The sequence below is a fragment of the Aquila chrysaetos genome, chromosome Z, assembly GCF_900496995.4.
Source record: "Aquila chrysaetos chrysaetos chromosome Z, bAquChr1.4, whole genome shotgun sequence".
NCBI classification, from domain to species: Eukaryota; Metazoa; Chordata; class Aves; order Accipitriformes; family Accipitridae; genus Aquila; species Aquila chrysaetos.
Window position 1 is genome coordinate 30,337,213 of NC_044030.1, and position 27,051 is coordinate 30,364,263.

General features: G+C 45.1%; 1 protein-coding gene across 1 annotated transcript; it reads left to right on the forward strand.

Moving 5' to 3' along the window:
* Positions 1–6,590: 6,590 nt before the first annotated feature.
* Positions 6,591–22,276, forward strand: LOC121232705 (MLV-related proviral Env polyprotein-like). Its single transcript, XM_041121069.1, has 2 exons — positions 6,591–6,594; positions 21,510–22,276. The coding sequence occupies exon 2, from the start codon at positions 21,569–21,571 to the stop codon at positions 22,274–22,276; it is 708 nt and encodes a 235-aa protein (XP_040977003.1). The 5' UTR covers positions 6,591–6,594; positions 21,510–21,568.
* Positions 22,277–27,051: the final 4,775 nt, after the last annotated feature.

The window sequence follows — 27,051 nt, forward strand, 5'->3', positions numbered from 1 at the left end:
CCTGTCCAGTGCTTGCTTGGGCTTCTTAACCTGTCTGATAGCTAAACAGAAAGTCACAGCAGCTTTGGCCCAGCGTAGCACTGTTTTTTGCTGAGACAGCATACTAAGTGTGTTGTTTTGCTGTGTTTGGCTTAGGAAGTGAAAGCAAAGTGCCCTATAACTGCTAAGTGACATGTAGGTAGGATAATGCCTCTCACCTGCCACGGCATGGTGGGCCCCAGCAGGTATTTGGGTCCCATGAGAGAGAATAGACCAGATGTGGAGGACCTGAAAGAGTAGCTGTTTGTCTCAGTTGACAGAAACACCACCCATTGAAATTCAAAAAACCATGAGGAACTTGTTGCCCATCTCAAAGGGAGAGATATGCCATGGGGAGACCACTTTCATCCACAGGCAACTTCCTTTTGAGTCTCCTGCTTGGTAGAAGCAGCTGCCTTGTGCAAGGCAGGTCAAGTACTGTTCCTTCTTTGAGAGCATCCAGCAGCTGTGGCTGGTCTTACTCATAATTTCTGAGTGGGGAAGGGATTTGCCCACTACTCATTCTCATGTCAGTCTGAGGTGAAAGGGGGAGACAGAAGATAATTAGAAACATCCCTATCAGCAGAGGAAGAGTTCCCTGCTGAAACCCCAATCTTGACAAATTCTCAGAGGTTTTGGTTGTTCACTTTCCTGAAAGTGTCCTTTTGATTTTACTGAAAGTTCAGCCTTGGAATTCAGGGCCTGTCAGGCAGGGCTCTTAAACGGGGGAAGGCCAGGATTTCTACACTCTCTTTGGAAAAAGTGCTTAAAGTCAGCTAAGTTTGGAGCAATGGCTAGATTTTAGCAAGCAGTCTTGTTGACAACATTTGGAGATGAAGTTAAGGTCTCTGTGTGGAAGTCTGTTCCATTCTCAGTACTACTGTTGGGTGCACAGAGCTAAGAAAGGAGTCAAGAAGAGGTTTGGAAAAAGATATAATGCAGTAGTGAGTTGGAACAGACTGATGTCTGGCAAGTCAAGGATATCTGAAAGCCATTTCTGCAGAACTAAATTCAGACAGAAAGAAAACCAGCACCTTTAGTGTTAATTGCAGGTGATAGCTGTGGGCTGGCAGCGATAGGAGAGAGACAGTGGGGTCTTTTCCTAGTGCATATCCCGCTGATGTATTACAAACATGATTGTCATAGGGACTGAAGGCAATATAATGAGCAGGTCTGTAGTAAGTCAATTCCACAGCTCCTTTGCCTCATGTCCTAGCACACAGCACACTGGCAATGAAGGTGAAGAGGAGGTTGTTGCTATGAGCATGTCTCCTGTTTCCTGTGCCATACTGTCATTTAACAGCAAGCAGCAGCTTCTCTTTGAAATGTGACAGCCTCCTAAGGGCCACCCAGGGCTTCTGGAGTGGGTGAATCAGGATCACTGAATGCTCACTGTAAGAGACCCATTGAGGGGCAGGGGGGCAGGGAAGAGATGAATCCCAGCTCTGCTGGAGTAAGTGCAATCTCACCTCAGCAATCTCTCTTCAGATGTTGGCAGGACCTGGCAGCATCCTGTGAATCATAGTAATTTCCTTAAACTTTATGCTATATCAAAAGTAACTAATAAAAAGAAATCAGGAAGAATCAAAATGGCCACCCTGCAAGCTCTGATTGAACAACAAGATATGTTTTTATCCCCATTCCTGAGCTTTCTGCTTTGCCTTTGGCAAGGCATTTATTCCAATTTGAACTCAGGTGCCTTCTGTAAGTCTTGGAGTAGGAAGATGCAACAGCGTCTTAGGTGTTTCAACTTTGTCGGGTGAGTGACTTGCTGCTTGCGAATGTGCCTGTGCTTCTGATGATCAGGAGCAGAATGTCTGGGACCTATGGAGCGTAGGTGAACAGAAGGTGGTATACAAATAACTGCAAGACTTGTTGGGTCTGAGGAGCACATGGACACACACCACTCCCACATACAAATGCCCTGAGGCAAGCAAAGAAAAAAGGACTGAAAACAGAGTAATAAATGGAGATTCATCGCTTTGCCTCCTTTGCTACTATGGATGTTTGCCTGAAATAGTTATAGTGGACATGCTTTTAGGATGCAAAATTTTATAAAGCAGTGATATGTATTTTACTAGCATTCAACTGTGTTACTGTGCTTCTGCAAAATTCAACAACCAGAAAAAACTTTTTATATCATTACTGTTTTGTATAGAAAATGAACAAGAGTTGTCATAGTCTCTTTGTAAAGAATACTTTTCATATCCATAAATTATTTTCTTTCCTTTGAAAGATGCTTTTTCCAGAAAAAATGTTTTTTGAAAAATCAAAATCCTAATACCCCCTATACACTTCCTATATGGCCTTTACATGAATAATACCACCATATTTCCTCAAAGAATCTTCACCATTTTTTCAGCCCCTATCTTCTGTAGTTTAGAGCAACAGTTTGACTGTTTATTAGCAATAATAATACGAGGTTTCTAAGAAAAGCAATTTCAAGTTTTTCTAAGCAGTAAAAGAGTATTTTAACTCTTTATTTCATTTCAAGAAGATATATGTTTGATTCAATCTATTTTAAGTTTTATTTTTAAATTTCTAAAATGCAATAAAAAGAGGGATTTTTTTTTCTTTTAGGTTTATTTAATGAGGGAGGTCTTAGTGCATTCCACCACCACCACCCCCAGCCCATGTTTCTGCATCATATGTTTCTGCTCTTATAGTCACATTAAAACCTTGCCTTTGCTTTCTGAGTCTTTGCTGAAAATGTGAAGGAAGAAAGCTGGACAATGGACAAAAGACAACAAGTGATGAGCTATTCACTGAGGAATTCAGCAGATCCTAGTGAATTGTTGAGTAACTCTTTCCTAGGAATATGTCTTATTAAGACCCTTTGTAACTCCTTTGCTCTAGCATCGAATGGCTTACTTTTGGTTTGTCACTTAATTAGCACTACAATCTATAAATTGTTATTGGATAATTAAAATGGTTAATTAACTATCATCTCATTGACAAGATACATAAGGTCTGTAACCTAAGGGAAGAAAGGTTTAGGTTGCAAAACCTTTTCAGTAAGAGTATTCCTCTTAATTATCTACTGTTAAAACTTTCACCAACAAAAAAGCTACTTGCTAAATGAGGACAGCAGAATGAGTTTTTTCCTGAAGGAAACATAAATTGTCCTTATGTGCAGGCCTCATGAGGGAACAATTTTGTTTCTTTTCAATGTCTCTGCCTTCCACCAGAGACAGGACAGTGAATTACAGTACCATGGGCCTGTCCCATGTCCATCCCTCTGTCTAGAAGGCAATGGATTGTTTGCCTCTGGACATTTAGGTGTGAGGTAACCACAAGAACAAAACCACAACCTCTGTGACACAAACTTTAGATTTTTATTAAGTGGGATGCATAAAACAGTTTATTAGCAATTTCTCTTCCAAGCTTGCTATTCTGTCATAGACACACATACAACTCTCTAGGTCCCTGCCCCTCCAGTTCAGGCTACACTGTCACCACAGACCCAGGGGGAATTGTCGGTTGTGATGACCCTCTGACATGCTTGGACACTGCTCAGCAGCTCAGCTGCTACACAAAGTGACAGCACCAGGGGAACAGCTGTTTGTATGGTACTGAAGGTCTGTGTGTGCATGTTACCCACTAGAAGCTCTTGTTTTCACTGGGTGTTGCTTTCTAACGTAGATGCTGGGCATTGGCCTCCAGAAGCAGCTTCTTCTATGAAAACTTCTACTCATAACTGGATCCAAAATGATCACCTGTCTGTATCTTTGAAATCACAGGTGAAACTTCCAAATTCTGATATGCATGTATCCTTAAATTATTTCCTTGATTTTCTTGGGCCATATTTCCAAGTTCCTCCAACAGTGCAAGAAGAAAAATTTACATTTAAACATGGCAAGATTAGATTCTTAGTTAATCCTACGAATCTAGGAGCTGGGACTTTAAAGAAAATCCACAAAAAATATGAGACCCATAATAAAGTGGCGAGAAATTAAAAGCCCATCTACAGCTCCCCCAAAACATAGGGATATTGTTCAGTTTACTGGTATACAGATAAATCTTGTTGCCTAGATTGAAGTTCTTAGTGCAATATTTTCACTAAAGACATGTACACTGTTGTTAAAATTAATAAGATTTCTTTTTTGCACATGAGATTCCAAACTTTTATTGTGATACCCAGGCATTTAGCTTCTTTTAATTGCTGAGTTTAACACCTCTGGGAGTAATGGATTATTTTGTTCTGGTGGGAAAAACAGAAATATTGAAAAAATAATTATTTTCTGGGTGACATGCATTTTTGTCATCATGAACTGTACTATTTCATTTTTCTGAGTATTCAACACTATTTTCCTGGTACCTCTTCCTCCATTCAGAGTTATTTTAAAAGCAAAATTTTTATCTCAAACTCAACATCTGGAATGTGTTCTTTACAAAATGAGCAAAATAGTACAACAATAATTTCAGCCAAAATCATAAAGTAATTTCAAACTGCACTTCACAAAAATTCCTCAAAAAGTTATGTAGCCCTAAAAGTGTACTTTGCAGTGAATTCCCTCTTTACAAAACGTTGCCCAGCTGTACTGTGTGCTCTCTGACTTCAGTAAAGGAGCCTAGAGTCATCAACACTGCTGTAAAGCAGAATTGTTATTCAGATATGTGATTTCACTGACGATTACAGTGCAGGAACAGGTCCATGACAGAGCAGTGCAGGGACACAAGGACATCCAGCTAATAAGGCAGGGTGGGGGTTTGTAACCCCATGAGTGACCTCTAAATCTGCAGCAGCACTTCATTTCTTGCTAACTTAAAAATGCTGTTGTGGAAAATGCATCGCCTCAATGATGAGGACAGTAAAAGGTATGAATGGCAGTTCCCTGTATGTCCTTAAGGGCAAATCTTCTATTCCGTGACGCCTAGGTATGCAAACGTACTCCAAAGTGCTGGAGAGGGTGGGAAATAACAGTGTTTCCTCAGGAGGAATTTATGTTGGCCTGTTCACCTCAGCTGACCTTGACATCAGCTCTGCAGCATGCCCTCTTTCCATACTCTCTTTTCCCACCTTGGCTACTCCTGTTTAAGAAACAGAGTATGATGTCACACTTGTCCCTGAGGTGATGTATTACATAAGATAATACAAATCAAATGTTTACACACAACATAAGAGGCATGAGCTAGTCCCTGGAAGACTTAATATCTTTAGAAACACTGATGTGTCATTTGCATAGAGCTGGGGTCTCAAGTGTGAAAATCACTAGGTGATTACATCCAGTTATTTGGCTATTTAGGTGTTCAAATTTGGAGGTAAATTCATCAGCAGACCTGGGAGTAAAGTAATGCTTTGTACAGGAATGAAGTCATTCCCAAATGCAATGGCAAAACGGTGGCCTGTAAGAACTATTTTGGGGTGTACCAGGCATTCACTTAGGGCCCTTCCCCAGGCAGAACTGCAATACTCTGCCAAAATCTTACCCCTGTCCAGTGCTTATATATTGTCAAAGGTTTCTATGTGACATCAGATGGAGCATGAATAGAATTTTTGAATAGAATTTTTCCATTCTAAATAGGAAATCTGAAATGAGAAGTGATTTGTATGCTGTGTATTGTCCTTATTCAGGAAAGGCTTGAATAAAACTGGCTCATTTGTTTTGATATGTTGTACTTTTAACTTTTATCGAGAGACAAAGAAGGAAAAAAGAAAGCAAGAGAAGGAAAATTGCTGTGGAGTGATTGCAGTCATATTTGTCAAACTGGGGTCCATAGGAGATTCGTGTATATCTGCATGAAGAATCTTCTCTTCAAATTGATTTAAGGGAAAAGCATTAAATCATGGAAAATTAGAAATGTGGGAATAGCTTAAGTTACAATCTTTGTCTATTCTGTATATTTTTTCTTTTTTTTAAAAGGGAAACAATATGTTATGTCAGACAGAGTGAAAGCTAACTTAATATAGTCCCTTGGAAATCCAAGGAGTATAATATGGCTGTTGTAAAACCCCACGGATTGTGAAATATATTTTATAATGTCATTTTAATGAATTCAGTGAATGTTTTATATAAGGTAAAGAAGCCTCAGAAACAATGGTAAATAAGATGTCATTTATTAAATGAAAGAATCACTTAGGGTTCTGTGGCCAGGGTATAGGTGAAGTTCATAATCCCTGGTGGCACTGGCAAGTTTATACGTGCTTAACCACAATGTATCAGCCTGACAAGGTGTGGTGCATATGGCAAAGAGCATCACACTTGGATAAAGGACACTAAGGCCACTTCAGCTGGGCAGTTACTGTTGTCTGTGTCTCTTTTAAGTTGCTTCCACAGTGTCTCCTGGCTACTTGAGGCTGCATCTGCATTCCCTCCAGGCACCCTTGAGGCAAAATTGTCCCCTTGTCTCTCACTTGCCAGCTATAGAAGGGGGTTTCTGGTATTATGGTTGCTGGTATTATTCAGAGGAAACATCAGGGCACTTGGAGCTTGGAAATCCTGCCTCCACAAAGCCCGTTCACAGCAATATCAGCCAGTCCTAGCTCCTGTCAGCTTCCAGCTTTGTTATTTCCCCTTCAGCTGCTGATATGCAACATCAAAGATGACCAATGTTATTCCTTGACAGAAGCACTATGTTATTCCTAGAGGGCCTTGGATGTTGCCCATTGCTTGAGCAGGTAAGATCTATGTTTCTCACAAGCATGAACTTATGCTCTCCAAGAGAAACAATTATGTGTGCCAGGATCCCCACAGTCTTGGATTCCGGTTGTTTCTGAGACCCTGTGAAAAGGAAGTCAGTGGATGCTTGTCTGATTTTCCTCCATGGGTAATACTGTAATATTAGACAAGGTGGTCCATCAAGAATCTAGGAGCATTATGATTACGGTGAAGGATCTGCCATGACTTCCCTAGAGGACTGGACAGACACTGACTGTCAACTTCTCTTGCTACATTCTTCCAACATTGAACTACCTCCTTGCAAGAAAAAGACAGGTTCTTATCTTGCCCAGGGGATTTTCTCACTGTAGAAATCTGGACCAGAAAACAATGAGCAAAGCACATGGCTAAACAAAGATATAAACCCATATTCTTGAGTATGAAGCTGCCAGACAAACCTCAAACCAACTTCTTCCTTTAACAAGTCTAATATAAATTAGAACTATGTATTTTATTAAAATTATGTATGTATTTATATACAATTAAATCATATGGCTTCATCCTCAACCCCTGTAGTGTGAAAAGCAGGGCTAATTGCTGCAGAATCAGCTCAAAGTTACCTTGGTAGCAGGGTTACAGTATACTGTTACAAACACCATGTTTGTCCTTTTTCTGCTGTCCTCACTGCTTCAGATCTATCTTCCCTTCTAAGTGGAGAAAAAGAGGAATTCCAAAAAGCATGAAGGTGCAATATGGTTCTTAGCACATGACAGAGCTGCAGAGAGACAACACAATAGCAGTAGGATGAAGTTTTCCTGATAATTCTGTGGTATGATACTGTTGGTGACATGCAGTAACAACTGCTGAATCCCAGTGGTCAAATCACTGCTGCCTGGTGCAAATCCAAGTGAGATTGTGCAGTATGGTGTCTCTAAACTTGCCCATTTAGGTGACTAAGCATGGACTCGAGGAGAGTCGTTGTGGCTTGTTGAATCATTCATTATACATTCCTTGGAAATCTAAGTTGTGACCTAATCAGGTCCCCACTTTCCTCAGACATTTATGCCCACAGATAGATCCTATTTGGTACAATACGGCTATGGTTGTTTATACTGCCATGGGTTCTTACAAATTGTTTTGACTTTTAATCTTACCTGTAAGAGTCCCTAGAGTGCGGGGATTGTTTTTTTGCTTGTTTTCAGTTTTTGTAATGTCATGCTTAGTGATTAGGTAGTGAGGCTCAATGGGAAAGACTAACTAGGGTGACTTTTTATAGCTGCTGAATTTCTAGGACAACCTGTATCACACAAGTCTCAGGCTCAGGAAACACAGGGACATTTTTAGCTTCAGTTCATAGCCTAAAAATGACTGGATGCCCTTCAATTCAATAGCCGTTGTCAAACCTAGTAGAAAATCAGAAATAATTGGGAATCAGGATGATTGTTTTGCATCCTGACTTAGGCAATGAACAGCAGTGGATGCATCCTGATTCACATGGGGTTTTTATTTCTCTTAGAAATCAACACCCTGCATTATCCACACTATGTGTATTTTTGATCCTTGCCTCTGATCCAGAGTGAATCAAGCTGTTCTGTAGCTGGGAATCTTGGCATAGTTTGAGCCAGCAGGGTCCAGACATACAACATGGATGCCCCTCAAACTGTACTCGGTTCCTTCAGTTCACTACCAGGATCTCTGTGTAGTTCAGCAGACCTTGTACCTTCCTGGGAACCCTGTGCATTCATACCATGTGCAATAGCACGCACCTTGTCCTCAGTTACGTGGTGTGACATTATATTATAATAAAAGGCTTTTGTTTGTGTACTATCCTGAACAGCCACAGACAGTCTCCCAGGACCCAGAAGAGACCATGTCCCTGGTCACTATTTACTTTTAAGACTTGTGTGGTTGTTATCAGGAGGACTTCATGGGAGCAATAGAAAAGACAACTAAAATCTGGCACCATGTGGCTTTACAAATACCAGTGAGTGTTGCTGATTCAGCCTTCCAAAAATGAAGGCAGCGTCTCTTTAGGACAAATAAAGGACAGGCATCTGTGTTTGGGACAGTACTGTGGAGCCACAGTACTACTGAGAGATCCATGGTACAGCATAGTGACTACTCGGCCTGTGATCTTTACAAGTTTTACATCAAAGGTGGAGTCTGCCTTTTTAGAGGATGTGTGGAGCTCTGCCTAGGGGTGGATGATGAGCCAAATGAGAACATATGGGTAAGGATTACAGAGCAGTCCAGTATGGGTGACATTGTAGTGAGTGTCTCTTATAGGCTGCCTGACCAGGATGAACAAGTAGATGAGGTCTTCTACAGACAGCTAAAAGTAGCTTCTTGTTTGTAGGTGTTGGTCCTTATGGGGGACTTTAACCACCCCAATATCTGCCCTGCACAGAAGGGCATAAACAATCCAGGATGTTTCTGGAGAACATCGATGACAACCTCCTGACACAAGTGATAGAGGAACCAAAGAGAAGAGGTGCTCTGCTGAACTTAATACTTACAAACAAGAAAGGCTCACTGGGAGTGTGAAGGTTGAAGGCAGCCTTACCTGCAGTGACCATGAGATAGTGAAGTCCAGGATCTTGAGAGGAGGCAGGAGAGCAAAAACCAAGATCACAACCCTGGATTTCAGGAGAGCAGTCTTTGGCATCTAGAGGGATCTGCTTCAAAGAGTCCTAGAGGGCCCTAGAGGGAATGACATCCAAGAAAGCTGCTTGATATTCAAGGATCACCTCCTCCAATCACAAAATCAGTCATCCCAATGAGCAGGAAGTCAAGCAAAGATAGCAGGAGATCTACATGGATGAATAAGATGCTCCTGGCAAAAGCCAAACACAAAAAGGAAGCATACAGGTAATGGAAGCAAGACAGGCAACCTAGGAGGAATGCAGAGACACTAAGCATGCAGAGACACAGGACAGCCCAAGTCCAACTGGAGCTTTCTCAAGGGAAGTCAGAGGAAACAAGAAGGCCTTCTATAAGTATAGATGCAGCAAAAGGAAGACTAGGGAGAATGTAGGCTCACTGCTGAATGGGGTTAGGGGCCCCGGTGACTTATAACTTGGAAAAGGCTGAAGTACTGAATGCAATGCTCACCTCAGACTTTAACAGTAAGACAGAACTTTAGAAATCACTGGCCCCAGAGACCAGGTGGCAAGTCTGGAGCAAGGAGGACCTGGTTCTCTTCTTGTTGGAAGAGATTCAGATTAGGGAATACTTAAGGAAATTGGAAGAACATATGTCCATGGGCCCTGATACGATGCACCCCTGAGTACTGAGGAATTTGGCTAGTGTCATTTTGTGTCCATTCTCAATTATCTTTGACAGATCATGGTAACTGGGAGCAGTGTCTGCGGACCAGAGGAAAGCAAATGTCACTGCTACTTTCAAGAACAGCAAGGAGGACCCAGAGAACTATATGCCATTCAGCCTTACCTTGATCCCTGGGAAGACGATGGAGCTACTAATCCTGGAAAACATTTCCAGATGCATGAAGGACAAGAAAGTGGTTTTAGGAGTAGTTAGCATGGATTTATGAAGCATAAATTGTGCTTAACCAACTTGATAATCTACAATGAAATGACTGGCTTGGTAGGTGAGGCGAGAGCAGTGGATGTTGTCTACCTGGACTTCAGTATGGCTCTGACACTGTCTCCCATTAGTTCCTCAAAGCAAAGCTGATTAGTAGACAGTGAGGTGGATTGAAAACTGGCTGAATGAACAGCCCCAGAGGATGATGGTCAGTGGCACAAAGTCTAGTTGGAAGCTAGTCTCTAATGTTGTACCTCAGGGGTCAATACCGGGTCCAACCCTCCTCAATGTCTTAATTTATGATCTGGATGATGGGACAGTTACCCCAGCAAAGGGCCATTAAGTTCACTAGGGGACTGGGGCATCTCTCCTATTAGGAAAGGCTGAGAGAGCTGGGACTGTTTAGCCTGGAGAAAAGAAAGCTCAGGGGGAATCTTGTCATCATGTACACATACCTGAAGGGAGGGTGTAAAGAAGGTGAAACCAGGCTCTTTTCAGTGGTGCCCAGTGAGAGGACAAAAGGCAATGGGCACAAACTGAAACACGAGGTTCCCCCTGAACATAAGGAAACACTTTTTCACTGTGAAGGTAACAGAGCATTAGCACAGGTTGCCCAGAAAGGCCATGGAGTCTCCATCCTTGGAGATATTAAAACATCTTCTGGACATGGTCCTGGGCAACCAGCTCTATGTGGCCCTGCTTGAACAGGAGGGTTGGACAAGGTAACTGCCAGAGGTCCTTTCCAGCCTCAACCATTTTGTGATTCTGTGATTTTGTGAAATGACCCCACTTCCATCCCCTAGTTAAAATGTTACCTAGTCTTTTAAGTTTGTAGTTATTTCTGGGGCTCTTACTGCCTTCTCTACTATGTAGTCTTAGAATGGGAATCCTCTTTCTGCAGGTCAGGGTACACAGCATCTGGGGATATTCCTGGAGGGAAGAGAGGGGACACTTATCAGATAGGCAATGCCATTCTAAAAGGTAGTCTTCAGATTGAGAGAGTCATCCGGCTCCACAATAGGGAGTTTCCAGTGCTTGGTCTGTGGGAGAGGAGAAATTAGGAACAGAGGAGAGAAAGACATCAGAATAAAGATCACTGTTTGCAGTAGTGCAAACTGTCTGTGTTCATTGTTGCTAGCTTTGGGAGTCAGGCCCACTAGCTGTGCTAGTCCTGGGTTATGCTGCTGCACCCCAGGGTGACCCATCCTGGTTCATTCACTATGAGAGCTCAGTGGAGATCTGCTGCTCTTCTCCAGGTTACAATTTTTACATGGATTTTGCTTTTGGAAAATGCTCTTTCCTCATGACACTTCGTGTAATGCCTCACTGAAGCCTGTGAAGCTTATGGGTCACTACAATGTTTCACTGGAATTGTCCCCTTCTTGGTGTTATGTCATGGAGTGTTTCCCCAGTGACTGCTAGGATGTTAAGGGAACTCAGTGCAGTAACAGATGGAGGAATTTTAGAAGCACAGTCTAGGAATGTACTGAACATCAAGGTGTGACTGATGGCTGACCAAACTACTCTCAACAGGCCAATAGATGGGAAATGACCATCTTTGGCAAGCACACTAAAGGAGTAAATAGTATGCTTCTGATGGTCTTTGTTTTCAGTTATTAGACTAAGTCTGCTTGATCTTGCAAGGACACCACATTTGTCTCAGTCAACAAGAAGTACCAGTTGCATGGGGGGCCTTGGTCTCTGTCAAGGTGGTGTAGGCCTGAGACAGAGAAAAGAAAGTGAACGGTTGTAACCTGCTCCCAAAATGCAAGTTACTAGTGAGATGCCAGCTGTGGTGAGCCATGGTAGTTCCTGGATAATCCATGCCTGTCATGCTGCTGGCAGGCAATGGTAGAGCAGAGAGCAGGATTTGCCCACAAGAAAGAGTAGCAGTAAGTACAAGCTGTTCCTTCGTTTAGAAAGCATGTATATTTGGCTTGAGAGAATGAAGATGAGGAGGTAATAAGCAGTTTAGCCTGCTGCAGGGTGAGGATTGGGGTGAAATAAAGAGAAGCCAGTTGGTGCTCTTTGAACACAGGGATTAAGTTAGCTGGAGTAGGCAGTAGTGAGTAAGGAAGTGAAAATGAGAATCTCATTGTAGTGTGAGCTGAGTTGCACACTGAGTTGCTACAAGGCTGTTGAACCTTGAGTCAGCTGGAGATGTACAAAGGGACTGGAGGGCAAAGGATAAATATTGCAGCTCAGAGCAACTAGTGCACTATGGAATAATTGCTACTATCACCAACACAAGAGGGACAAGTACTCTTTCAAAACAGCTAACTGGCAGAATCAGATCTCATTAGCAATACTAATTAAGTCACTGAAGCCAGTGGGCAGGAATGAACGTTTCTGTGGTACTTCGATCCTGCAAAGTGTTGAATTCCTGTCACTGCTGTTCAAACGCTTGTTCCCCAGTTGTACTGTATTCACAGTTTTAATCTGTGAGTTTTTCACTTTCATTTGGAAATCAGGTCTGGAAAAACTGCTGACCCATAAGCCTGTCACCAAGTCTGATGACCCCATTGCAAAAATATTTGACAAAATCAATAATTTTTCCACACAAAGTTGGGCCATCTGTGTACGAGAGAGACGGTGCAATGAGAGGCCTTTGTCCTCTCTCTTCCTGAATCTTCCAATACCTGGACCTGTATTCTCATCAGTCAAACGTTGCCTCCATGTGTCCACAGTCACAATTCTATGGAGAGCATGGAAGGCCTCTGCAGTCAGCATTGGGGTTTAGTCAGTGAAGAAACTTAGCTGTACTGCCTTTTCTTGGGCACATTAGGCTGGGTCTTATCTGTGTCTTTAACCAGGCACCGTGGGAGTTGCTAACGAGGTGTGAAAGGCCTGATGCAATCTTTGATTTAGGCGTGGGCTCAAATAATTTAAAAAAGGTAACCAGTAGTCTGCAGAGCCTTTAAGCTCTCCTCTTTTAGAGGCTTTTTAACTGCAGCTCAGTCCTGGCTGATTCTGTGCTCTCATGCTCTTGCTTCGTCTAAACTGTAGTATTAGTTTCATCTCAGCTTTTTGTTTTCCCAAGATAAGGGTACTCTTTGGCAATGACTGTATAGTGGTCTGAGGCTTGACCTGCTGTTTGGTGAGTGTGGGTGCTGTGGGTAGTTAGGGTCTGGCGGCCGGAAGATGTCGCGCTGTACAGAAAGGTAGGGCCCCTCTCCAGGTAGCCAATAACACTTAGTTTATGAGGTAAGCGGACGGAAGTGACATCATAAACCCAAGCTATATAATGCCGTGTCACTCACAAATAAACGCCATTTGCCGTCCACCACATTGGTGTCCGTGAGCTGATGGCCCGAGCGGCCTGGGGTTGGTCGCCGTGCCGTTCCTGAACCAGGTCGCCACGCCAACGAAAGGCAACAAGTGGTGCCGAAACCCGGGATTCGTCGCCTGGACAGGTGAACGGCGGCCGGAGCGGCAGGACCAGCCCGGCGGGGAGGATGCTCCCGGACCAACAAGGACGATGGAAGCCCTTGTGAAGGTCGTATCACAATTACATACACAGTGGGGTATTGACTGTAAACCTAAAGATTTTACTCTCGCAGTTGCGAGGCTTTTGCAAATTGGGGTCATTGACCAGCCGGTGGATAATCTCCACCCCGAAGTGTGGGATAAATGCACTAAAGCGTTAGCCGAGGAGACGATGTCCTCGGGTTCTGCAAAAAATCTTAAGTCGTGGGGGAAATTCATACAGGCCCTGCGGAAGGCCATACAAGAACAGGACACCTGGAGGGCGGCAAAGAACTGTTTGCAGACCACCCCAAAATTGGGAGTCGGAGCAGCCACGCAGACTGTGAAAAATAATCATGTCCAAAGCAGGATTCTAATTAAAGTTTACAATTTATTATATGAATAGAGGCAAGCAAACAGCGCTGGGTGCACCGGGAGCCTCTGCTCTACCTAGGCACACACCGTCAAGTCTAATTGTGCAGGTTAAGTACAGGTTCTACATACATATTCACTAGATTCCTGAGAAATGTTATACATATTCATTAGTTTTCCGGGAAACTATTAACATATGTAAATGTCCTTTACGCAGGCGCATTGAAGGTCTCTGGTGGTCTTCAGGAGTCCTCTGGTGGTCTTCCATAGTCTTCCTCACTTGTCCGCTATTTGACCCTCCTCAGGTGATTCTGCGCAGTATGGTCCTTTACATGTTTTGATACCTTAGTGCTTGTTAGTGTTCTTATTATCTAAGTTCTCATTAGTGGTATAGCACCATATGGTTAGTTTAAGCTAAATTATCTACAAGGATGGGAACAAAAGGCAGGAGTTCTTATCTTTTCTGGCCTTATCTATTCAAGCAAGGCCTCTACTTGTGTCTTCTTAACAAGATCGTAAATTCATCGAACACTTAATTAAGTCTTGTGATCGCTCTTGGTTCCTTCTTGCTCATCATTCCTAAGTACCAGTACCAGTCTCTGACAGGCTTAATCCTTGACAAACACCAGTCCTTGGTATGTGTCCTGGGTTCAGCTGGGATAGAGTTAATTTTTACAGGAACCTGGGAGGTGGGGGGGCATAGCCGGGGCAGCTGACCTGAACTAGCCAAGGAGCTATTCCATACCATGTGACATCATGCTCAGTATATAAATGGGGAGTGGGCCGGGGGGAGGGCTCTCCTGCTCTCGACTTTCGGTGGGGGAAGTGACGGAGCGTCGGGTCGCGGGTGGTGAGCAGTTGCACTGTGCATCACTCTTTTCTGTATACTCTTTCATTAGTACCGTCGTTGTTGTTGTAACTTTTTTTGCGTTGTCCCAGTAAACTGCCCTTATCCCAACCCTCGAGGTTCCAGTTTTTTTTTCTTTTCTCTCCTCCGTCTCCCCCCTATCCCACCGGAGGGGGCGGGAGGAGTGAGCGAGCGGCTGCGTGGTCCTTTGTTACCGGCTGGGCTGAAACCACGACGGTATGTAAAGTTACAGAGAGACAATCATTAAGCAATAAGCAGTTTGTTCTATCAATCCCCCCCCTTTTTTCTTTAAACCTTTGCAACTATAGGATTCCGCTACTTCTGAGAGACCGTGTGAAGTATTTTTCGACTTCTACTTGATGTCTGATTTTATTTCGTTTCCAACTTTTGTAATTCCCTACTGTTATATGGCTTTTGCAAGAACTATATATATACTCTCCTACTTCCCTTAGGCCTACGGTTATACAAGATCAAGCAAAACGGTTAAAGATTACATATGCAGAGAGGGTCCCATTTCACCATGCGGCCCTATCGTTGTTCTATATTGACACGAATCAGGTTAATATATTTCACACAGACTTTGCACCCCCCAGACGGTGATGATTCTGCTGGGCCTAAAAATCTGCAAGAGGGCAACGCGTCCCCTCAACTCCCGAACCCTGACCCGCTTACGGAGGGACAGAAACGAGCTAAATCCTTCTGGGGTGGGCTAGCCGAGGAGGCCAGAAGCGCCGCAGAGAAATCAGAGTCTGGGGAAGTCTGGGCCGGACCACCGCCTTACGCGCCCCAAGATGGCGCCGACCAGAAAGGCAGAGGGTGGGGCGAGGATGCCTTTGGCGGGAATAGGGAGGAAGCGCTAGTACTAACAAGCACACACAAAAGGCAAGGGGAGGAGAACAGGAAGGAGGAAGGTGGTGGGGGCGACCGGGAAGGGGAGGGGAGCGCGGGCGAAGGGCGGAAAGCCAATCAGAGCGACCATCTGAAAAAATGCCCTCACAGGGCAAATACCCCGCCGAGCAGAGGGCGGGCCGAACCAAGAGGGCGGGCCGAACCAAGAGGGAGGGGCGAGCCAAGAGGGAGGGAACGGCCCGCCCGCAAGGGAGGAGGGCGGGGCCGGAGCCCGACAAAAAGGTACTGGAAACCGGAAATAGCCGGTCAGTCGAGTTCCGACTCTGGATCAGACACCAGCTGGGACGAGTGCCTCGCAACCGATTCAAACTTAGAGGAGGAAGAGACGGAGATAAACAAAGTTAAAAGCCAAAATATTCCCATCCGAATTAAAGAGGAACCGCGGGGAGAAATCCCCCTCACGGACTGGAGAAAAATAAAGATCGTGTGCACCGATTGGGCCCCATCGGCTGCACTAGCATTCCCGGTCCGGGTGACGGAAGGGGGACAGAGGGTCCACTCCCCAATAAACCCTAAGCATATACAAACGATTGTTAAGGCAGTTGCGGATAAAGGACTTAATTCGGCCATGGTCTCCACCCTCATAGATGGTGTCTTCGGGGGAGACGATATGCTCCCGTTTGACATAAAACAAACTTGCAGATTGATCTTTGATGGGGCAGGGATGATTGTTTTTAAACAAGAATGGGAGGACAACTGTGCGAGGCAACTGGCCCAAGTAACTGGAGCGGATCATCCACTGCATGGCTCCAGCCTGCAGCGGTTAATGGGCACAGACCCCACAATGATTACCCCCCAGGCGCAAGCCCAGGGCCTGCGGGCCCATGAAGTAATGACAACTACTCGTGCAGCCAGAGAAGCTATTCGCACAGCCTCTAGAGTTATTGTCAAGCCATCGCCATGGTCCACAATAAAACAAAATGAAAGCGAGAGCTTTACACAATTTGTGGATCACCTCCAGGCAGCGGTCGACTCCTCGACCCTGCCCTCGGAAGCGAAGGGCCCAGTCCTTGCAGATTGTTTACGTCAGCAGTGCAATTCGGCAACCAAAGAAATCCTACGATCACTGCCAGTGGGGTCAAGTATTGCGGACATGATTAAGCATGTCGCAAAGGAAGAGCATCTAGCCGCGATTCAGATGGCTGTCCGTACAGCAATAGCTGATGTAATGGCATGTTTTAAATGTGGCCGGGCGGGCCACGTTGTGACAAACTGCCCTCGGTCGGGGGACCCACTAACAACGCTTTCCCTGCGCCAGAACCGACCCAGAGGACCGTGTTGGGCCTGTGGAAAGAAAGGACATTTAGCTAAAGAATGTAGGTCTAAAACTCAGGGAAACGGGAGGGGGAGGGGGCACCCGGGCCGTGCACAGCCCTCTCCCACTTGGGATGTGAGGCGGCCCACCTATGCCAACCCCAGATGGGGCGAAGCACTCCCGAACCCACTACCCCCTCGAGAAGCGACCAACTTTGTGGCTCAACCGGCGATTCAGCCGAACCTGTTTCCACCACGGGGACAGCAAGGACCTCCCCCTGGGGGCGAGACCCCAGGGTGGCCCTAGCAGTAAAGTGTGATAACCCGCCAGTGGTGTGGGGGGTCTGTTCCCTCTATAATATCTCAAATGACATCACCATTAGTGTCCCCTTTTTGATCGATAACGGAGCAGATGTTACAGTTATCCCTGAGACAAACTGGCCCCCACGTTGGAAATTGGAAGATGCCCCCATGGTGGGTGGAGTCGGGGGATTAACCCGAGCTCGGAAAAGTGCGCAATTAGTAGCAATCACGCTTCACACTGCAAAAGGACCGGAGGAAACCATTATCCTCTTCCCATATGTCATGTCAGGAGTCCCACCTCTGTTGGGAAGGGACGCCCTAGCCCTATTAAAAGCCAGGGTGACAAATTTACCATAAGGGCCACTGCCGCATACCCACTCCCACCAATTAGACTGACATGGAAATCGTCCGACCCAGTGTGGGTCGAGCAGTGGCCCCTCTCAAAGCCTCGAATGGACGCTCTTCTTGAGCTAGTTGTCCGCGAATTACAACAAGGTCATATAGAGCCTTCCACTAGCCCATGGAATACCCCAGTTTTTGTAATACCCAAACGAACGGGCGAAGGGTTTCGCCTCCTTCATGACCTACGTGAAGTAAACAAGAAAATTCAACCAATGGGTCCCGTCCAAATGCTGTTGCCCATGAACTCTATGATACCAGAAGGGCAACCTTGCGCCGTCCTTGATATTAAAGACTGTTTCTTTTCAATACCCTTGCATGAGGAGGACAAGGAGCGGTTTGCTTTTTCTGTCGTATTCCCAAACAGTCAACGCCCCAACCTACGTTTCCAGTGGAAAGTGCTGCCTCAAGGAATGATCAACTCGCCTACTATCTGCCAAATTACAGTGGATCGAGCGCTGGCACCGGTTCGACAAAGCGACTCAACCGCGACTATCATTCAATACATGGACGATATCTTGATCGCCGCGCCGACGGGAAGTCAGGTAGACCAGCTAGTATCAATAGTCTCGGAAACTTTAAAAACAAACGGGTTCGAGATCGCGGGCGCGAAAGTTAAAAGAGGACCGTGTGTGACCTTTTTGGGGGTGGGGATCACAGCTTCCTACGTAACCCCCCCGCAGATAAAAATCCGTCGGAACATCAAAACACTCCACGACATGCAGCAGTTAGTGGGGTCCCTGCAATGGCTCCGCAACATTGTCCTGATCCCCCCGAAATCGTGGCGCCCCTGTACGATCTTCTAAAAGGAAAGAACCCATGGGAACAAAAAACTCTGACGACGGCAGCAATGAACTCTCTTGACTTTATCGAGCAACAGGCATCGTCAAGCACGCTTGCTCGGTGGAACCCAGATGTTCCACTCGATCTGTATGTACATTTCACGGAGGGAGGGGGAGTAGGGGCACTAGCCCAGGGGCCCCCTGAAAAAGCTCAACCAATACAATGGATAGTCCTGGGAAAACCGTCACGTGCATTCTCTCCAGGAGTCGAGTGCCTTGGTAACCTCGTTATGAAAAGCAGAAAACTCGCCCTGAGACACCTAGGCATCGAACCCGCCAAGGTATACTTACCCTTTCGCAAACAGCTCCCAACGCAATCAGTGGCAATGTCAGAGCATCTAGCTATAGCTCTCGCTGGATTTGACGGAGAAGTCCGGTATGCTACAAAACCCCCCTGGACCCAAATGCTGGCGATTGTCAATATCGACCTCCTGCGGAAGGTCATGGATCGGCCCCAACAGGGACCAACGGTCTTCACAGATGCATCCTCAGCGACCTCAACCGCGGCAGCGGTATGGCAATCGGGAAGAGAATGGCACTGCATCAAAATGACCGATTGCGCGCTTTCAGTGCAGCAGCTAGAAGCGATGGCCGTGGTACTGGCGTGTGGACTGTTCCCAATGGAACACCTTAACATAGTGACCGATTCGATGTTCGTGGCTAAGCTTTGCTTAGCCATGTCGGGGCCCGGCGTGTCAACATCTACAGCAGCTCTCATGCTGTAAGAAGCACTTTTTTCCCGAAAAGGCACCATATCAGTCATCCACGTCAACAGCCATGACCCAATCAAAGGGTTCTTTCAAACCGGCAACGACAAAGCAGATGCCGCCACAAAAGGGTTGTGGACGCTAAGAGATGCCCGTCAGCTACACGAGTCTCTCCATATCGGAGCTAAAGCGCTAGCAAAGAAATGCAGGATCTCGGTCACCGACGCGAAACACATAGTAGCCACGTGTCCCCATTGTCAGAAAGCACTACTATGGTCCGGTGGAGTCAATCCCAGAGGCCTTAGGGCCTCCGAAGTGTGGCAGACGGACTTTACACTCTGCCAGTTGCTGAAACCTCGAGCGTGGCTAGCAGTAACTGTAGATACATATAGCGGAGTGATCGCAGCCACGCAACACCTTAGAACCGACTCCAAAGCAACCATCCAACATTGGCTGACAGTCATGGCGTGGCTTGGCATCCCTAATCAGATCAAAACAGACAATGGCCCAAACTTCATTTCTAAATCAGTCCAGGCATTTGCTTTAAAATGGGGTATCACCTTAACACACGGTATTCCGTATAATAGTACAGGACAAGCTATTGTTGAACGAGCAAATCAAACTCTGAAATCTAAATTAGAGGTGTTGGCAAAAACAGAAGGTTTTGCCAATGCCATTCCCCCGGGAGACCAACCATGTCTGCTAGCGACCGCCCTTTTAGCTCTAAATCAGTTCCCCAGGGGGGAAGAGCTGAATAGCCCCACTCAAAAACATTGGGCCACCCAAGCGTTAGAAGAAGGCCCGTTAGTTGTAATCAAAAATGAGCTGGGAGAATGGGAACAAGGGTGGAGACTAGTCCTGACAGGGCGAGGGTATGCTGCAGTCAGAAAAGATGGCAAAGTTAAGTGGTGTCCACTTAAGTCTATTAAACCGGACCTCCAGAATAAAGCTAATGAAAACTGTGAGTTTTTGTCCACAGGACCACATCATCGGACGTCCTCGTAACCCGTACACCCCGGTGGCAAGAGAGGACGACAAATCAACAAGCATCCTGTCCGCACCTGGAAGCTCCACACTGGCGGAATCCAAACGATGGCAACATAGCTCCCAAAAGGGGGGGCTACGTTGCCTCTGCGTGATCTTGATTTTAGAGCTTGTCACTGTAAGACAGGTAGGATCAGAGCACCATCCCCACCAGCCATTCAAATGGTCCCTCCTTCGATTTGAGGATCAGCAAATTATCGCAACTCAAATAACACCAGGTGCGCCGAGCTTAGTGCCTCTCTGTGTCAGCTTGTCCCAAGAGACCGATGTTGGGAATACCTAGGATTTTATATGTGCCCTAGCTCGAATCCTGGAAAGGGGTACTGCAACTCCCCTAATCAGTACTATTGTGGTTATTGGGGATGTGAGACCATTGCCCCTGCTTGGATTCCAGGTAGTGGTAGAGACAAATACCTAAAAGTCCAGTGGGGTCCATATGGATGCACTCCACCGCAAGGATTCAGAGGACGGGGGAATTGTCAATACCTCTTCTTAAATGTTACCAAGCCCTTAGAGGACAGTTGGTTACTTGGAAGAGTTTGGGGAATAAGGTACGCAGAACCAGGGACAGACAAAGGTGGTTTAATTCTCATAAAAAAGGAGGTTGCCCCGAATGATCCACTACCAGTAGGTCCCAACCAGGCACTTGTTGATGACGTGGTCCTGACTATTCCCAGTCAGGGCCACGTGACTAAAGAGACCAACAACCAAAAAACATCGACAAAAAATCATACTACCGTACCCATAGCGACACGTACCGTACCCGTAGTGACACGTACCACACCCGTAGCGACACGTACCGCACCTGTAGTGACACGTACCGCACCCGTAGCGACACGTACTGCACCCGTAGCGACACGCACCGCACCGGCAGCGACATGCACCGCCAAAATCCCTTATAGAAATCCTCTCTGGAAAATAATGCAAGCTAGCTACCAAGTACTAAACAAAACTAACCCAAATCTTATGGAACACTGTTGGCTGTGCTACGGAATAGAACCACCCTTCTATGAGGCTGTAGGGGTAAATGACACGCCCATACGGGTGAATGCCTCGAATCCAACCCAGTGTAGGTGGGACACAGAAAAGCAAGGAATTACATTAGTGCGGGTGGTGGGAAGCGGCGTGTGTGTAGGTAAAGTCCCAAAGCACAAAGAACAACTGTGTGTTAATAAAGTCCGAGATAAGACCCCTGCTAAGTGGTTAATACCGGCCAACAATGCCAAGTGGGTTTGTTCTACTATGGGAGTTACACCTTGTTTGTCGTTGGAAAAATTTGATGGATCCTCAGAGTATTGTGTCCAGGTAACTATAGTCCCCAAAATCTTTTACCACTCCGAAGACTCTGTCTACGACTCACACATTACCCCAGAACATCATCTGTCAAAACGAGAACCCCTTACAGCTCTAACAATAGCTACTCTAATGATCATAGGAGGTGCGGGAATAGGTACAGGAGTAGCATCCTTGGTACAGCAGAGCAAAGAACTTGGCGCCTTGAGGATGGCAGTAGATGAAGACCTGGCTAGAATTGAACAATCGATTAGTGCATTAGAACAATCACTTAGATCATTATTGGAAGTAGTTTTGCAAAATCGAAGAGGATTAGACCTGATGCTCTTACAACAAGGAGGATTGTGCGCTGCACTAAGGGAAGAGTGTTGTGTATATGCGGACCACACCGGAATAGTGAGAGACACTATGGCCAAATTGCGAGAGGGATTGGAAAAACGGAGAAGGGAACGAGAGGCACAACAAAATTGGTTTACATCGTTGTTCAACCGTTCACCATGGCTGACCACTCTGATATCTACCTTGATAGGGCCGATCGCAATGATCATGATAGCATTGATCTTTGGACCATGTATATTGAATAAGCTCGTGTCCTTTGTTAAGAGCCGGCTAGAGAAGGTCAACATCATGTTGATAGAATGCCGACAACTGCTTTAAGAACGTTCTTGTTCAAAATTTCCCTTAACTACCTCTAGTTCCCAGTTACCCCCCAGCTACCTCTCACTCAGTGTGCTTTATGTTTTCTATTCAAGATTGTAGTATATGCATATTTAGGATTGTAATGATACATAGAATTAGACCAAGATGTATTTACTACGTTTTTTTCTATCCAAGATTGCGATATGCATCTTTTTTAAGATTGTTGTATTTTAACCAATTTAATTATGCATGGGGGGGGGGGGGGGGGGAAATGTGGGTAGTTAGGGTCTGGCGGCCGGAAGATGTCGCGCTGTACGGAAAGGTAGGGCCCCTCTCCAGGTAGCCAATAACACTTAGTTTATGAGGTAAGCGGACGGAAGTGACATCATAAACCCAAGCTATATAATGCTGTGTCACTCACAAATAAACGCCATTTGCCGTCCACCACATTGGTGTCCGTGAGCTGATGGCCCGAGCGGCCTGGGGTTGGTTGCCGTGCCGTTCCTGAACCAGGTCGCCACGCCAACAAAAGGCAACAGGGTGCTGCCACCAAAGTTGAGGGAAAAGTGAATATGACTTATTTCATGCTGTTTCTTGTGACTTCCTTGGTGTCCCCTTCCTGTGAACATCACATCATTTTGGTGAGGAAGAATTATTATTGCTCCATCTGGCTAGATGACTGTTGGAAGAGTGGAGAACTAGCAGGAAAGGGAAGAGAGAAGCAAAATCCTTTTGTTTCTGTGGAAGCAAAAAACTTTCTGTTGGACTTCTTCATCAAAACATGGAGAAAAGTTGTTAGGACATGAAATGGTGTTGCAGAGAAAAGTCTTTCACCTGTAGAAATGACATGATAGAATGATATCCGGGGTAACACTGAATAAGGCACTAGCAAAGTTGGAAATAAGTATCTATACTGTCAAGTGCCAGGGATGAAGCTGTTGTAGATTTGCATCCCTATGACTTGGGCATGGGGAGACACACAATGTTCCTTCTTCTCTCATTCCTGTCTCCAACTCCCTGCTTCCCTGACCAAAGCATCTCTGAAAAGAGAATAGAGAAAGGCCCATGGGAGTTATGGAATGAAGAATGAGCATGCAGACTGATCAAGGGATTACTGGAGAAGCTACTGCTATTCAAACACATTGCTGTGGCTCAGACCTGGTGAGGAAAGGGTTGGGCTGACTTCTACTTGATGCTGGTACTGAAATGTAGCACTTTTGCTCTCCTGTCTTGGCTGGGAGAGGTGAATATGCCTGGCAGAACCTGCTCCTCTGATGCCAGTCATCAGCTGGATGCAGTAGTAAGGCTGGGGTGGGCTTACCTCCAGCTTGAAAGGACTGGGCTCTGTGACAGAAGCTGTCAACTTAATTTCTGTTGGAAGAGGAATGTGCTGCAGTCCATCTTTCCCTGGCTGTGTCCTGGATAGTCTTCTTATGACCTATTTCATACTTGTATATGCCCTTGTAGCTACTTATGCTCATTTATTTGCATGGTCACAATTCTGCAAAAATCCATCTGTTACACAGACATGTGCTGATATTAAAACACCTGCTCTCCTGCATTACCTGGGAGAAATTCGGGACACATTCTTACCATCTCTTACCAGAGATCATGTTCTGCTTTCAGAAGCATCTGTGTGCTTCACATCTTTAAGTGACAGGACTTTTTTAGTAGAGGCACTGGCAATGAAAATCTGTTTCTATGTGGAACTCACTATAGCATGGCCAATAAAACACATCTTCCTGCAAGTCAGCAGATGCTTTCTAATGAATTTTGGTAGTGATGGAAAAATGTTGCAGCAGAGGTCTTATGGGAAAGGAAAGAAAGGATTTGCTGTCTGTGGGGATAATGGAAAGCAGGATGGGGAGAAAGATCTGTGACTTGTTCTGCTTGCAGCAGGATTTGAAATAAAACAAAACAAAGACCAAATACAAAAACCTTGTGCAAATGAGTGTGCAGGGATTAAGAAGTGGTGAGGATGGAGCTTTTAACAGTTACTAATATATCGAAAGTGATTTCATGTGGTCAAGAAGAGGTATTGCACTGACTTCTTTAATAAATCACCTGTGGGCTGGTAGGATTTCAGGCATAGACCAGTTTGATGAGCAGGGGGTAACACCGGTATGATGGACCACATGACAGGGCTGATCCCAGTTGCTTCCAAATCATAAGCAAGGTCACCAGAAAATTGCAGGTCATAGTTCAAAACCAAGAAAATGATGCATTAATTAAAAAAAAAAAAAAAAAAGAGAGAAAGAGAGAAAAGATTACTGGCATAGTTAATTCTTTATGAAGCATGCATTCCTGTGCTGTTCTGTTACCCACCCCAGGACTCTCAGGGCTAGAAATAGGCTTTGTCAAATGGAAGTAGGTAGTCTCATATGGCCTCATGACTCTAGGGTCTGGATCAGAGAAAGGAACAGTAAGTATTGTAAGGATGATGATGCATCTTGTAGGGGATGGAGCCTGAAACATATCCTGATGCAAGAAAAAAGTCTCACCAGGAGCAGTAATAGTAAAAATTATTCCAATATTCACTGTGAACAAAGGTGAGGGCTCCACCTACACAGAAATTCAGGTTGTCGTTGTCTGTAAGCACATCTTCTACACGTGTTAATGCTAGAATAATAAAATCAAGTATGTATTATGGAGATATTTAGGCAGCTATACTATTGCAAATAACAATGCTTGCATTGTCCTGAATGCCCACTGCCTGTAAAATTCAGCATGAAATAAGATCATGTCACAGTATCCAAGGGCAGGAGATACCAAGAATGATAGGGTAGCTCACGTGTATCTATTGGACTGTACATAGCACAACAGCGGCCAACTGTTGTCAGAGGCCAACTATGCTGAAATTCCTAGGCAGATCTCCAGGACGAGTTGGAGAGGAGGTATCTCGCCTTCCTGTGTCTCCTGTAGTAAATTAACCTTCTGCTGTCAAACTTTTGAATTATTTGGAAGGTTAAAAAAGTGCCACTTGTGGATAACCACATGTTTAGAGGGATTTGAGCAGGTATTAGAGACTATACTGAGAAGAGAAAGGATAATGTTCTCCACTGCCCAGTGCTGGCCACAACACATCCCCAGGAGCAGTGTGGAAAAGTTTTTATTCAAGTGTGGAATGTAGGATTGTCTCAGGCAGAACAGTCTTGCTTTCTGGACTGTGACCTCAGTAACAGAGTCCATGATTTTACTACACTAAAGTGCCTAGCTGATACAGGCAGTAACAAATAGAATAAATAACTCAGATGAGGGACAGTAAGTCTAACTGCTTAAATTAATCTCAGAGGAAACCCACTTGAGATAAAGCCCCAGATTCTTACCATCAAAGTGTTTAGCTACTGACTGCAAGAGGACCGCTGTGGCTAGGCATGTACCCTGGTCCCAAGTACTGAGACATGGTGTATACCTGACTATATGGCAAGGTAGCCAACACTCTGCAGTTAGACTGGAATCGCCACCTCACAGTTCCCATTACTAGTCTGTAAAGACATGTGGACTATGATCCAGGCTGTTGAATTCTAGTCATGCTTGTCCTTCATCTTGGTGATGATTTTAAGGCCAAATTAGTATCTGAGACTAAAAATATGTGGTTAGTTTTCATAAGACTGAAAGAGAACCAGCCAATAAACATTTTTTTGTGAATATTTTCAATGGAGATAATCTCCCTGCCCCCCTTTTTACCATCTTATTCAGAAATCTCTGGATTTCATAAATAAGCAATAAAAATTACAACCTTCTCTCCCTTCTCCGCTATTCGTATTAGCCAAAATAGAGATTCTTTTTTGTTTGTTTGTCTGTTTGTTTTCTGGTTAAAATGTATATTAAAAAGATCAGTCTGATGCTAAACAAAATTAATTAAAATATATATTTCAGCTCATATTTTTCTATTACTTCTCCTCCACAAAAAACCTACCAACCACAAAACCTTGAAAAGCTGAAAATCCCACAAATTTTTCCTAAAAGATCTTCCATTTTGTTGTACGCCTGGAATGTTTTTGGTCCTTGTGTCTGAGAAAGAGGTGCTGAATGAAACTTATCATTTACTGAATGCAGAAATAAAAGGCAGTAAATCTGTTTGGACGCTGTTCAGTGTTGCACCTCCCGCCATGCTGGGGTGGGCCCATTTCTTGTCACACCCCCTGCCATGGCTCACTGCTGCTCTCAGACTGCTGCAGACCAAAGGGCACCATGCACAGTGAACAGCTTCCTTAGGTGGTGAATGGGCCCGCTCTGGTTGGCTGCCAAGCACACTACGGTCAACCTGTCTGAGCCCACTGTAATTCTAACCGTGACCCAAGAAATCAAGGACAAGCTTAAGCAAGTCCCCTCATGATGCTCTCTTGATGTTTGAAATCTCTTTTATCAAGGTCTTTTTGCAGCCCATGCTGCAAATCTGACTCCAGGTGCATCTATCTGCACTAATTATGCAGTTGCCCTCCTAATGCAGAACAGCTCCAACACTTCAGCTGTCTGTGTGTTTGCAGAGTGTGACCCTATTCTGTGAGAACAGGGAAACAGAGATTGTGTCCAGGGCTTGGAGAATGGATTAAAACAATCCTGATATTTCCTTCTCCCTTTTAAGTATGTCTGCTTGAATATTGCCTGTCATTGTGGGCCCTCAAGTGAGGTGGGATGGTGTTTGTGGTTTGTGGTCTCCCTCAACCATCCACTTGAACGTGCAGATCTTGTTAACTGGCAGGTAACAAGACCTTATCTCTGGGTCCTGCTTTTCTTCCTCTTCAGTTTGGGGTGTAGCTGGAAGGATGGCTTTTCACAGCAAGCCTTGC